At 42.7% G+C, this 14,826-nt stretch overlaps 1 protein-coding gene across 1 annotated transcript in view; it reads right to left on the reverse strand.

Moving 5' to 3' along the window:
- Positions 1-14,826, reverse strand: part of antxr1d (ANTXR cell adhesion molecule 1d) — a 46,258-nt gene that overhangs the window by 15,552 nt on the left and 15,880 nt on the right. The window contains exons 12-14 of the mRNA XM_060925910.1: positions 6,573-6,651; positions 5,326-5,421; positions 5,192-5,230 (exon numbers count right to left, since the gene is read on the reverse strand). Of these exons, the coding sequence (XP_060781893.1) occupies positions 5,192-5,230; positions 5,326-5,421; positions 6,573-6,651 (214 nt within the window). The remainder of the gene's footprint in view (positions 1-5,191; positions 5,231-5,325; positions 5,422-6,572; positions 6,652-14,826) is intronic.

The raw sequence follows: 14,826 nt of genomic DNA on the forward strand, positions 1-14,826 counted from the left end.
GATCCGCGGAAAATTCTCATCCCTGGGGCTTGGTCATCTGGACACACACTTAAGTACAACTTCTACAGAAACTGAGTCAGAAAACTCTGCAAGTCAGCTCGCAGTAAATACTACGACAGCAACATCCTCGATACCAAGAACCAAGTTGACGCTGACAAATGGTGGAAGAACGTGAAAGCCATGGCTGGTCTACTGAAATCTGAAGCACTGTCAAGTATTTTGCATGAAGGTCAGTTCAAGGAAGGGATTGAGCTCGCTGAGCTAATTGCCTCCTCGTTTTCTGATGTTGCCAACAGCCTGCAACCTCTCCAGTTTGAAAGAATTCTGGTAGACCATGTTCCAGACTCATTTACCATCACAAGCCAGGAAGTGCAATCTGAATTAGAAAGACTTAGCATCCATAAAGCTAGTGGTCCTGACGACATCCCTAATTGGATACTGAAGTCGTGCGCACCTGAACTGGCTAGACCAATCTGTTCTATCTTTAACTCTAGTGTCGCACAGGGAACCGTACCCTCTCTTTGGAAATGCGCAGATGTAATCCCTGCACCAAAAACAGCTAAGCCCAAGGCGGTTGACTCAGATTTAAGACCTATCTCGTTAACACCTGTCTTGAGCAAGGTATTAGAAAGCTTTGTTTCATCTTGGCTGCTACGGTACATCGGGCCTTGATAGCCTCCAATTTGGGAACACTATAAACTGCTCTACAACACACGCTCTGATTCATTTGATTTACAACTGGCTACAGGCACTCGATAGCCCTAGTGGTGTCATTATCAGAGCTTGTATGATTGATTTTTCCAAGGCCTTTGATCGAATTGACCACAATATTCTCAGAATGAAATTGCAAGTGCTTGGAGTCCCACCGATTTTGATCAATTGGTGCGCAGACTTCCTCAAAGAATACAAGATGCGGGTCAAGCTCGGTCAAGTGAAATCATCTTGGCATGGGATAAACGGATCAGTACCGCAAGGCACCAAACTGGGACCAATCTTCTTCTTGATCATGATTAATGATCTTGGATCCCATCTCCCAATGTACAAGTATGTCGATGACTGCACTGTTTACGAAGTCGTCTCAAGGACGTCTAATTCCTCACTCCAGGCCGCTGTTGATAACGTCGCTATATGGACTGATCACAACAACATGCGTTTGAATGTCAAGAAAACCAAGGAACTTCGAATATCTTTCATTAAGTCTCCTTTGGCACTGGAGAGCCTTTCCTTGGCTGAAACTGAGATTGAAGTTGTTGATCACTTCAAGCTTCTTGGTGTAACTATCCCTTCCAACCTTACCTGGAATTCCCATATCAATGACATATGCACTAAAGCCAGCAAGCGGTTGTATGCTTTGCGTATCCTGAAATGCTCTGGCGCCCCACCAAAAGATCTGATAACCGTCTACTGTGCATTCATTCGTCCTGTTCTTGAGTACGCCTGCCAGGTTTGGCACTTTGCTCTGCCACAATTCCTTGCTGAAGAACTAGAATCCATTCAACGTCGAGCACTAAAGATCGCTCTACCAAGCTTGTCTTATAATGATGCTCTCTACCATACTAAGTTATCCACCCTCAGTCAACGAAGACTGGCTCAATGCCAGAGACTCTATAAAGAAGTCACTCTTCAAGAATCTAACAAACTGAGGGATCTGCTATCGGATACAAAAAAACATTCATACCATCTCCGGAACCCACGCAACTATCAGACGTTCAAGTGCAGGACTAAGCGATTTCAAAGTAGCTTTGTACCTAGCTGTGTTAGGATATGGGATAATGATTTATAGGATTTGATTTTTTGATTATTATATTTTTATAGAGTAATAAGATTTTTATTTGTACATTTGTAAATATCTATTTTTCAAACTTATGGTTTGCAATTGATATTAATAAAATATTATCACATACTGGGTGCCCGTGATCTTCGGGCCCTTAGACGGCACTGCATCACATACAGGCATGCTTCTGGATTGGAAATCACAAAATGGGCTCAGGAATATTTCCAGAGAACATTATCTGTGAACACAATTCACCGTGCCATCCGCCGTTGCCAGCTAAAACTCTATAGTTCAAAGAAGAAGCCGTATCTAAACATGATCCAGAAGCGCAGACGTCTTCTCTGGGCCAAGGCTCATTTAAAATGGACTGTGGCAAAGTGGAAAACTGTTCTGTGGTCAGACGAATCAAAATTTGAAGTTCTTTATGGAAATCAGGGATGCCGTGTCATTCGGACTAAAGAGGAGAAGGACGACCGAAGTTGTTATCAGCGCTCAGTTCAGAAGCCTGCATCTCTGATGGTATAGGGTTGCATTAGTGCGTGCGGCATGGGCAGCTTACACATCTGGAAAGACACAATGCTGAAAGGTATATCCAGGTTCTAGAGCAACATATGCTCCCATCCAGATGACGTCTCTTTCAGGGAAGACCTTGCATTTTCCAACATGACAATGCCAAACCACATACTGCATCAATTACAGCATCATAGCTGTGTAGAAGAAGGGTCCGGGTACTGAACTGGCCAGCCTGCAGTCCAGATCTTTCACCCATAGAAAACATTTGGCGCATCATAAAACGGAAGATACGACAAAAAAGACCTAAGACAGTTGAGCAACTAGAATCCTACATTAGACAAGAATGGGTTAACATTCCTATCCCTAAACTTGAGCAACTTGTCTCCTCAGTCCCCAGACGTTTACAGACTGTTGTAAAGAGAAAAGGGGATGTCTCACAGTGGGAAACATGGCCTTGTCCCAACTTTTTTGAGATGTGTTGTTGTCATGAAATTTAAAATCACTTAATTTTTCTCTTTAAATGATACATTTTCTCAGTTTAAACATTTGATATGTCATCTATGTTCTATTCTGAATAAAATATGGAATTTTGAAACTTCCACATCATTGCATTCCGTTTTTATTTTCAATTTTTACTTTGTCCCAACTTTTTTGGAATCGGGGTTGTATGTGCTAGCCCTGTGATGACCTGGCGACTTGTCCAGGGTGTACCCCGCCTTTCGCCTGTAGTCAGCTGGGATAGGCTCCAGCTTGCCTGCGACCCTGTAGAACAGGATAAAGCGGCTAGAGATAATGAGATGAGATGATATGTGTGTGTGTGTGTGTGTGTGCACTGTAAAAAAGAATAGTTGAGAATACTTGAAATTTCAAGGCAACAGTCTGCATTAATAATTTTATGTTTTGCCAACGATGTGCCCATGATAATCCAAACTATGATAACACTGTTATCTTTATTAAGAATTCTTAATTAAGTCAATTTTCAATTCCTCATTCTGCCAACATAGATTTCTCTTTTTGCTGAACAGTGGCATTCACAGTAGTGCAAAAAGGCAATTGAGGTTATCACAATTTTTTTTTTTGGGGGGGGGCTTTTTTCATCTTTATTTGGATAGGACAGTGTAGAGAGAGGAAATGAGCAGGAGAGAGAGAGATCAGGAAATGACCTCAGCTCGGAATCAAACCCAGGCCCCCGGATTTATGGTATGGCGCCTTATCCACCTGAGCCACGACAACATGAACTTCAACCGGAGAGAGAACCACATTGCCCAGCCCTTGCATTTGGGAGAGGAAACCACACGTCTTGGTCATTCAGAGCATGCGCTGAATAAACACCTGTGACAATTATGTATTTTCAATTCAGATTATTCACTATTGTATATTTACACATCATTGAGGTGCACCCTAACAGTTTGATGTGGATTTTTCTTGATGTGGATAATTCTAAAAAATAGAATTATGCTTTGTTCAAGTAATTCCATATTCACAATTGAATGGACAAGAAAATATGAATAATTATTAACGAACAGAAAAATCCACATCAAACTGATAGGGTGCACCTCAATGATGTGTAAATATGCAATAGTGAATAATCTGAATTGAAAATACATAATTGCCACAGGTGTTTATTCAGCACATGCTCTTAATGACCAAGACACGGGGTTTCCTCTCCCAAATGCAAGGGCTGGGCAATGTGGTTCTCTCTCCGGTTGAAGATCATGTTGTCGTGGCTCAGGTGGATAAGGCGCCATACCATAAGTCTGGGGACCCGGGTTCGATTCCGACCTGAGGTCATTTCCATCTCTCTCTTCTGCTCATTTCCTGTCTCTACACTGTCCTATCCAAATAAAGGTAAAAAAAAGCCCCCCCAAAAAATTGTGAGAACCTCAATTGCCTTTTTGTACTACTGTGAATGCCACTGTTCAGCAAAAAGAGAAATCTGTGTTGGCAGAATGAGGAATTGAAAATTGACTTAATTAAGAATTTTTAATAAAGATAACAGTGTTATCATAGTTTGGATTATCATGGGCATACATCGTTGGCAAAACATAAAATTCTTAATGCAGACTGTTGCCTTGAAATTTCAAGTATTCTCGACTATTCTTTTTTTACAGTGTGTATGTGTGACTTGAATTATTCCTTTCGGACAGAAACAAATGCAAATATGTCCAAAACTTGATTTTCCTTGATAACAATACTACTCTCATATTGTAGGCGTGTCCTAAATCCATTCCAACCCTAACTCCACACAGTAAAAACCTGAGACATAAATGAAACTGTACAATTTAAATTAACACTGTAGGTCTTTGAATCTGTAGAGGTGATTTTGATGCATGTTAAGATCCTGCCATAATCTTATATTTCCACAATGTAGCGGTACTATGTGGGGGATCTGAAGGATAAATAAAAAATATTAGAGCTCATACAGTACCACTTTTTCTTTTCTTATCCATTTGTGTGTTTTTTAAAGATTACTAAGCATTTTCTTTAATTGAAGCCCTTCCTGTTTAATTGAAACACAGTTAAACTATTTCATACAAAAAAATCACTTGCATTGTAAGCATAATAAAAATTATAAAAATCATTCCTAACAAAAGAAAAAAAACAATCAAGTCTCTTTATATGTAACCATTTTCAATCCCAAAAATAAATTTCTTTTCCAATTCCAACTCCAATATTTGGAATTTGTTACATGATCCAACATATGATATGTTTTTTCTGATATTCGATCCACCATGTGTTTTGTTGGTATCAACCTGATACCAATATCGGGTATCAGATCAGTGCCATCTCTAATAAACATACAGTTTTTTCAAAGCACGTGGACACATTTAAAAAATAATCACAAAAGTAATACAGAACACAAACAGAAAAACACACCAAAAATATTGTGAACGCTAAACTTACAGGCTCAGGTGGTGGCGGAGGAGGTGGCTCTTTAATGACCTGTTTACAATACAAAATTAAATTTTATCAAATACAATACTGATGATAATACTAAAGAAAGCAATGAGAACAACCTCAAATCAGTACATACTCACCACAGTACAGCACAGAGGCCAGAACCACCACATCAGCAGCAGACCCACAAGCAGGAAGATCACCAGTAATGAAACGAGGAGAATGATGCCATCAAACTGCACTCAGACAATTACATCAATAAACCAGATCATTTCCACATCAGCCAAGACACAGCACACAGTGGAAACAAGTGAAGAGAGAACTTATCAGAACTTAAGAGGCCGAAGAGGAACTATCACAGATCAGAATGTGAACTTACTTGATAAAAAACAGATTCCTCTGATGAAAGAAAGCAGAGGAGATCTCACAAAAGTATAGAGAAAAGAGAAGGAAAGGAAAACAGGACATGTGAGAAACCAAAAGAAGGGACAGAGCAGATACTAAAAGGAAGTCAGAGAAACAGAAATAACATTATCAGCTGAATCGCAGCCTATAAGCTACTCTTTTTGCATTGGCCTTTTTCTCTCAACTGCAATTCAAATGAATTTTACCAATAAAAACTGTAAAGAAGCAGTTTTACACAAGTGTCAGTTCAGACCCCTAATAAGCAAGCCAGAGGCAACAGTGCCAAGGAACAAAGAAATGAGTAAGAAACGTTCGTCCATCATACTCTGGGTGATGCTGTATAGTATGATGATTAAAAAATTAGAGCAGACAGATGTAGAAGAGTAAAGTCAAAGAGTAATAAGTGAAAGGACATTTAGTGACAGCATACTATGAATAACAGTCCTGGGATAAACACAAAACTGTCTTCATGATTACAGCAGCAGTTCTTACACTGCAAAAATAATATCATAACAAATGAAAATATTTTTAATACTGGTAAATGTACCTACATTTCTTATTATGAGATTATTATGCATCAAATATAAGATTATTCAACCTGTCTTAGATGCTTTTACTCATTTCAAGCTTTTTATTTGCAGATAATTTTGCTTCTTTCTTTAAGTACGTTTAGAAAATTATCTGCTTCATGTTAGAAAATTATCTTCCAGTCGAACAAATTTTACTTTGCAGGAAATGATCAGAAATGGGATTAATTATCATATATTTGGTTTATTGAAATCGTACAATAGGAAACACTTGATCGATTTGATGATATCCAAAATATTCCCAGATGCATTGTTGCAGTGTAGGTACAAGTCTACAGTATCCAGTTGAGATTTTCCATTTATAAAATGTTTTGTGAAAAGTGCAAATATTTAGGTTGTTTTGGATAAGAGGATGCTGCAGTATCAGTCCTATACCACATCCTAGATATACTTACACATTCAGTAGTGGTGATATACACTGAACTAGTAATGTAAGACAAGCCCTCATTCATGCTGACCTGAAGATATATCACCCTGCATCAGAGCACAAACACAGATACAAAAAAAAAATTAATTAAATAAATAAATCAAACTTTCAGCAGCACATTCCTCCAGTGACCTGTATGAGCTTGTCTCAGTTTTCTTCCATCAGAGCTCAGCCCTGGCAGAGTGGACTCTAAAGCTGAATAAGACTGTATGTTTACAGTTCTGCCAAAAAAAAAAAATCCTAAAAAATGCCTCAATTACATCCACTGCACTGTTCCCTGCTGTGTATCAGATTTCACCATTGGAATGCTGGGAGAATGTAAAAAAGGTCATTAGACTGACCAGAGCCATTTGGACACCAGTTTTCCCAGAACATTACCATGAGGTTTAGATGTCAGAGAAAGATGGGATGATAGGAGGACATAAATTCTAGATAGCAAAGAAAAGTGGAATGACAGAAGTGGGTTCTGGTATCAGGCAGTATGAGGAAGAAAGGAAGGGAAAAGTAAGACATTTCCTTGCTCTGTCTTATAGACCCTCCTTAAAAAGCCCAGAAGTCATTATCACAATACCAAGGGAGTGCACACCCATATATTTGCTCATTATGTAAGATAAATTACTGCATATTTGTCAAGTTCAACAGAGAAGAACCCAATGTCAATGTTTTAAAATGAGATTTGCTACTTTTGTTATAGGTTATGGATCATTCCCAGCTTTTGGACACTGAAAATCCATCCATCCATCTTCTGCCACTTGTCCGGGTCCGGGTCACAGGGGTAGCAGCCTAAGCAGAGCAGCCCAGACTTCCCTCTCCCCGCCACCAGCTCTTCTGGGGGAATACAAAGGCATTCCCAGGTCAGCTGAGAGATGTAATCTCTCCAGCATGTCCTGGGTCTGTCCCGGGGTCTCCTCTCAGTGGGGCATGCCCAGAGAACCTCCCCTGGGAGGTGTCCAGGGGCATCCTAACAAGGTGCCCAAACTACCTCAACTGACTCCTTTCGATGTGGAGGAGCAGCGGTTCTACTCTGAGTCTCTCCTGAATGACCAAGCTTTTCACCCTATCTCTAAAGGAGAGCCCAGCCACCCTGCGGAGAAAACTCATTTCAACCGCTTGTATCTGCGATCTCATTCCTTCAGTCACTACCCACAGCTCGTGACCATAAGTGAGAGTGGAAACATAGATGGACCAGTAAATTGAGAGCTTTGCCTTTTGCCTCAGTTCTCTCTTTACCACAACAGACCAGTTTAGCGTCCGCATCACTGCTGATGCTGCCCCGATCCGTCTGTCCAACTCCCACTCCCCCCTACCATCACTTGTGAACAAGACCCGGAGATACTTAAACTTCTCTACTTGAGGTAACAACTCCCCCCTGATCCGAAGAAGGCACTCCACCCATTTCTGGCTGAGTGCCATGGCCACGGACTTGGAGGTGCTGATCCACATCCCAGCTGCTTCACACTCGGCTGCAAACTGTCCCAGCGCATGCTGTAGGTCACAGATTGATGAAGCCAACAGGACCACATCATCCGCAAAAAGCAGAGACACGATCCTGATGCCACCAAACCGGACATCCTCCACCCCTTGGCTGCACCTAGAAATTCTGTCTATAAAAGTTATGAACAGAACTGGTGACAAAGGGCAGCCCTGGTGGAGTCCCACATGCACCAGGAAAGAGTCCAACTTACTGCCGGCAATGCGAACCAAACTCCTGCTCCAGTCATACAGTCCGAATGGCCTGCAGTAGTGGGCCCTGAACCCCATACTCCTGAAGCACCCCCCACAGGGCACCATGGGGGACACGGTCATAAGCCTTCTCCAGGTCCACAAAACACATGTAGACCAGTTGAGCAAACTCTTATGCACCCTCCAGTACCCTTGCAAGGGTAAAGAGCTGGTCCAGTGTTCTACGACCAGGACAAAAACTGCATTGTTCCTCCTGAATCCAAGGTTCAACTATCGACCGGACTCTCCTCTCCAGCACCCCAGCATAGGCTTTCCCAGGGAGGCTGAGAAGTGTGATCCTTTTTAAAAAGGGGGACCACCACCCCAGTCTGCCAATCCAGAGGCACTATCCCCGACCTCCACACAATGTTGAAGAGGCATGTCAGCCAAGACAGCCTAACAACATCCAGTGCTTTCAGGAACTCAGGACGAATCTCATCCACCCCTGGAGTCCAGCCACCGAGGAGCTTTTTAACCACCTCGGCAACCTCAGCCCCTGCAATGGGCGAGTCCTCCCAAGCACCCTCAGACTCTGCATCCTCCTCGGACAACATGAAGGTGGGATTGAGGAGATCCTCAAAGTATTCCTTCCACTGCCGGACAATGTCCCCAGTTGAGGTCAACAGCACTCCATCCCCACTGTAAAAAGTAGGGACAGAGCACTGCTTCCCCTTCCTGAGCTGCCAGACGGTTTGCCAGAATCTTTTCGAGACTGACCGAAAGTTGCTTTCCATGGCCTCACTGAACTCCTCCCACACCCGAGTTTTTGCTTTGGCGACCACCAGAGCCGCGTTCCACTTGGCCCGTCGGTATCTGTCAGCTGCCTCTGGAGACCCACAGGCTAACCAAGCCTGACACGACTCCTTCAGCTTGATGGCTCCCCTCAACACAGGTGTCCACCACCGGGTTTGGGGATTACCGCCACGACAGGCACCAACAATCTTGCAGCCGCAGCTCTGCACGGCTGCCTCAGCAATACAGAACATGGTCCACTCAGACTCAATGTCCCCATCCTCCCCCGGTATGCAGTTGAAGCTCTGCTGAAGGTGGCAGTTGAAGATCCAATGGACGGGAGCCTCTGCCAGATGTTCTCAGCATACCCTCACTACACGTTTGGGCCTACCAGGTCTGTCTGGCCTCCTCCCCTGCCATCCGTTCCAGCTCGCCACCAGGTAGTGATCAGTTGACAGCTCTGCTCCTCTCTTCACTTACAGTGGTGCTTGAAAGTTTGTGAACCCTTTAGAATTTTCTATATTTCTGCATAAATATGACCTAAAACATCATCAGATTTTCACACAAGTCCTAAAAGTACATAAAGAGAACCCAGTTAAACGAATGAGACAAAAATATTATACTTGGTCATTTATTTATTGAGGAAAATGATCCAATATTACATATCTGTGAGTGGCAAAAGTATGTGAACCTTTGCTTTCAGTATCTGTTGTGACCCCCCTGTGCAGCAATAACTGCAACTAAACATTTCCGGTAACTGTTGATCAGTCCTGCACACCGGCTTGGAGGAATTTTAGCCCATTTCTCCGTACAGAACAACTTCAACTCTGGGATGTTGGTGGGTTTCCTCACATGAACTGCTTGCTTCAGGTCCTTCCACAACATTTCCATTGGATTAAGGTCAGGACTTTGACTTGGCCATTCCAAAACATTAACTTTATTCATCTTTAACCATTCTTTGGTAGAATGACTTGTGTGCTTAGGGTCGCTGTCTTGCTGCATGACCCACCTTCTCTTGAGATTCAGTTCATGGACAGATGTCCTGACATTTTCCTTTAGAATTCGCTGGTATAATTCAGAATTCATTGTTCCATCAATGATGGCAAGCCATCCTGGCCCAGATGCAGCAAAACAGGCCCAAACCATGATACTACCACCACCATGTTTCACAGATGGGATAAGGTTCTTATGCTGGAATGCAGTGTCTTCCTTTCTCCAAACATAACGCTTCTCATTTAAACCAAAAAGTTCTATTTTGGTCTTAGCTGTCCACAAAACATTTATCCAATAGCCTTCTGGCTTGTCCACGTGATCTTTAGCAAACTGCAGACGAGCAGCAATGTTCTTTTTGGAGAGCAGTGGCTTTCTCCTTGCAACCCTGCCATGCACACCATTGTTGTTCAGTGTTCTCCTGGTGATAGACACATGAACATTAACATTAGCCAATGTGAGAGAGGCCTTCAGTTGCTTAGAAGTTACCCTGGGGTCCTTTGTGACCTCGCCGACTATTACATGCCTTGCTCTTGGAGTGATCTTTGTTGGTCGACCACTCCTGGGGAGGGTAACAATGGTCTTGAATTTCCTCAATTGGTACACAGTCTGTCTGACTGTGGATTGGTGGAGTCCAAACTCTTTAGAGATGGTTTTGTAACCTTTTCCAGCCTGATGAGCATCAACAATGCTTTTTCTGAAGTCCTCAGAAATCTCCTTTGTTCATGCCATGATACACTTCCACAAACATGTGTTGTGAAGATCAGACTTTGATAGATCCCTGTTCTTTAAATAAAACAGGGTGCCCACTCAGACCTGATTGTCATCCCATTGACTGAAAACACCTGACTCTAATTTCACCTTCAAATGAACTGCTCAATCCTAGAGGTTCACATACTTTTGCCACTCACAGATATGTAATATTGGATAATTTTCCTCAATAAATAAATAATCAAGTATAATATTTTGTCTCATTTGTTTAACTAGGTTCTCTTTATCTACTTTTAGGACTTGTGTGAAAATCTGATGATGTTTTAGGTCATATTTTTGCAGAAATATGGAAAATTCTAAAGGGTTCACAAACTTTCAAGCACCACTGTAAGTGTCCAAGTCATATGATCATAGATCAGATGAAACAACTACAAAATCAATCATTGATCTATGGCCTAGGGTGTCCTCATGCCATGTGCACTTATGGACACCCTTATGCTCAAACATGGTGTTTGTTAGGGCCAAACCGTGCATGGCACAGAAGTCCAACAACAGAACACCGCTCAGGTTCATATTGGGCAGGCCGTTCCTCCCAATCACACCCCTCCAGGTCCCACCATCATTGCCCATGTGTGCATTGAAGTCCCCCAGTAAAACAATGGAGTCCCCTCATGGTGCACTGTCTAGTACCCCCACTCAAGGACTCCAAGAAGGCCGGGTACTCTGAACTACCATTTGGCGCATAAGCGCAAATGACAGTCAGAGACCATTCCCCGACCCGAAGGCACAGGGAAGCGACCCTCTCATTTACTGGGGAGAACTCTGATGTTAGCGCACCGAACTGGGGGGCTACCAATAGCCCCACCCCGCCCAATGCCGCTCACCCTTGGCCACTCCAGCATAGAAGAGAGTCCAACCCCTCTCCAGGAAATTGGTTCCAGAGCCCATGCTATGCATTGAGGTGAGCCCAACTATATCTAGTCGGTACCTCTCAACCTCACGCACAAGCTCAGGCTCCTTCCCCACCAGAGAGGTGACATTCCATGTCCCAAAAGCCAGTTTTATCAGTCGGGGATCAGTACGCCAGGGCCTCCGCCTTTGGCTGCCACCTGATCCACAATGCACCAGACCCTTACGGCACCTCCTGCGGGTGGTGGGTCCACAAGAGAGAGGTTCTGTGTTGCTCATTTGGGCTGGGCCCGGCTGGGCCCCACAGACATCAGCCCGACCACCAGGCGCTCGCCAACAAGCCCCTCCCCCAGGCCTGGCTCCAGGGTGGGGCCCAACACTAAAAATAATTTATTCAATTAAATCAATTAAATAATTAAATAACGTATTAAATTAAATTCAATAAAGTGTTAAATTAAACAAGTTTATTAATAATAATAATAATAATAATAATAATAATAATAATAATAATAATAATAATATCAGTTATCATCATCTTAAAATGAATAGTTAGGAGAATGAGTGTACCTTATCACTGATTCACAGCATAATACATTTTGCATTATTACAATAACATATGGTATACTGATCATGATGACAATGGGAATAAGAGCTGTATGTAAGTGAGAAGAAGAATTTTGAATAATCAGAGAGGGAATTTTAATGGGGTGGCACGGTGGTGTAGTGAGTAGCACTATCGCCTCACAGCAAGAAGGTTCTGGGTTTGAGCCCACCGGTAGGGGTCTTTCTGTGTGGAGTCTTTCTGTGTGGAGTTTGCATGTTCTCCCCGTATCTGTGTGGGTTTCCTCTGAGTGCTCCGGTTTCCCCCACAGTCCAAAGACATGCAGGTTAGGCTAATTGGTGGCTCTAAAGTGAGTGTGAATGGTTGTTTGTCTCTATGTGTTAGCCCTGCGATGACCTGGTGACTTGTCCAGGGTGTACTCCGTCTCTTGCCCATAGTCAGCTGGGATAGGCTCCAGCTCACCCGTGACCCTACACAGGATAAGTGGTTATGGATGGATGGATGGAATTTTAATGGCAACTTGTGCATGTGAGTATTTTTTATACATTACATTAAACAGTCAGTAGCAGTTAAAGAACAGTCCAGTTCTAAGGTTAAACAACAGACTGTAAATTAAAAAAAAAAGTAGAAATGGAACATTGCTCCACATTGTCCCTTCTAAGCTAGTTTTACCCCATGTTCTCACAATTCTCCCACTCATTAACCAGCCCTCCACAATCATGCAACAGCCATCAACTAGGAAGAGTGAAGGCTAACATATGCTTCATCTGAGACACAGGAAGTCATGAGTTGAAACACTAGAGTAAAGTGCTAACTGCTCTCTTCCAGATACACTACCAATCAAAAGTTTGGACACACTTACTCATTCATAGGTTGTTCTGTATTGTATGGAATTATGTTGTAAACAAAATAAGTGTTAAAAAATAAAATGTTTGATATTTTAGATAGGCGGCACGGTGGTGTAGTGGTTAGCGCTGTCGCCTCACAGCAAGAAGGTCCGGGTTCGAGCCCTGTGGCCAGCGAGGGCCTTTCTGTGCGGAGTTTGCATGTTCTCCCCGTGTCCGCGTGGGTTTCCTCCGGGTGCTCCGGTTTCCCCCACAGTCCAAAGACATGCAGGTTAGGTTAACTGGTGACTCTAAATTGACCGTAGGTGTGAATGTGAGTGTGAATGGTTGTCTGTGTCTATGTGTCAGCCCTGTGATGACCTGGCGACTTGTCCAGGGTGTACCCCGCCTTTCGCCCATAGTCAGCTGGGATAGGCTCCAGCTTGCCTGCGACCCTGTAGAAGGATAAAGCGGCTAGAGATAATGAGATGAGAATGAGATGAGATATTTTAGATTCTTCAAAGTAGCCAGCGTTTACCTTGATGATGCTTTGCACACTATTAGCATTATCTTAACCAGCTTCATGAGGTAGTCACCTGGAATGCTTTTCAGTTAACAGGTATGCCTCGTCAAAAGTTAATTAGTGCAATTTCTTGCCTTCTTAAAGTGTTAGAGATCAAACAGTATAAGTAAATAATAAAAATACAGTAAATAGTCCTATTGAACGACTGTAGTAATCCATATTATGTCAAGAACCGCTCAACTAAGTAAAGAGAAACAACATCCATCATTACTTTAAGACATGAAGTGTCTTTTAATTAATAAAAATAAAGAAAAACAAGTGAATTAGAAGGTGTGTCCAAACTTTTGAATGGTATCATTATTGAAACTTTTGAATGTGGCATCATCAGGATTCTAACTCTTAATCCCTCCATGATATGGCAAATAATTTTTGCTGTTCCACTTCTAATACTTGATCATTTTTGAAGAATGAGATGTTTTCAGTAAAAGAAAGAGGATTATTTGTGATATGATGAGAAGTTTGACACTAACTGCCCATTCTTATGGATATGAAAGCTGTCAGTCTGCCCCTCTGGACTCCTCTTATGACAGGTCTCTTAAAAATGGAAGCTCATCCAACATGAGACATGCTTCCATGTTTGGCTCCATCATGGGCATTAAAGTATGAGCCTGGTGGAAATATCCACAGCTTTCTCTTTTGAGGCTATCCTCCTTCCATATACACAAAGAAGAAGAAGAAGACTGAGCTGTCAATAAGATACTGTAGGGGTTTCACTCCTCATCACTAGCTCTCCCTCGATTTCACTTCTGTCACATGGTTCTGTCCAGAAGGCCTGCTCAATCCCCCGATAGCCCCTTGTCAGGGGGAGCAGAAGCAGAATGAACAGGGCTCCGGTGACACAGCCATCTCACTCTCCATCAATCTGGCAGTGGCTGGCCCTTTTTAAGCACATATTCCAAGAGCCTTTGAGTCATCCTGCATTTGGGCGACAGCAGTGACAACTTTATCCTATAAGACATCTCCAATAGAAATGGGGGGGGGGGGGGGGGGGGGGGCAGTTTGTGCCCTAAAATCAGCTTCTCCCCCACCTCTCTCCCATCTTCTCTCCAAACATGACAAACATCTCATATGGCCATCTACAAATCTGTTAATAACACTGACATACATTACATTTGACATACTGGTTAATTAAGTGTAAATAACTGTGTGCAGTACCTGACCAAACTAGTCTTTAATGTATGTTTATTAC

This window comes from Neoarius graeffei, chromosome 7 (genome assembly GCF_027579695.1).
Source record: "Neoarius graeffei isolate fNeoGra1 chromosome 7, fNeoGra1.pri, whole genome shotgun sequence".
NCBI lineage: Eukaryota > Metazoa > Chordata > Actinopteri > Siluriformes > Ariidae > Neoarius > Neoarius graeffei.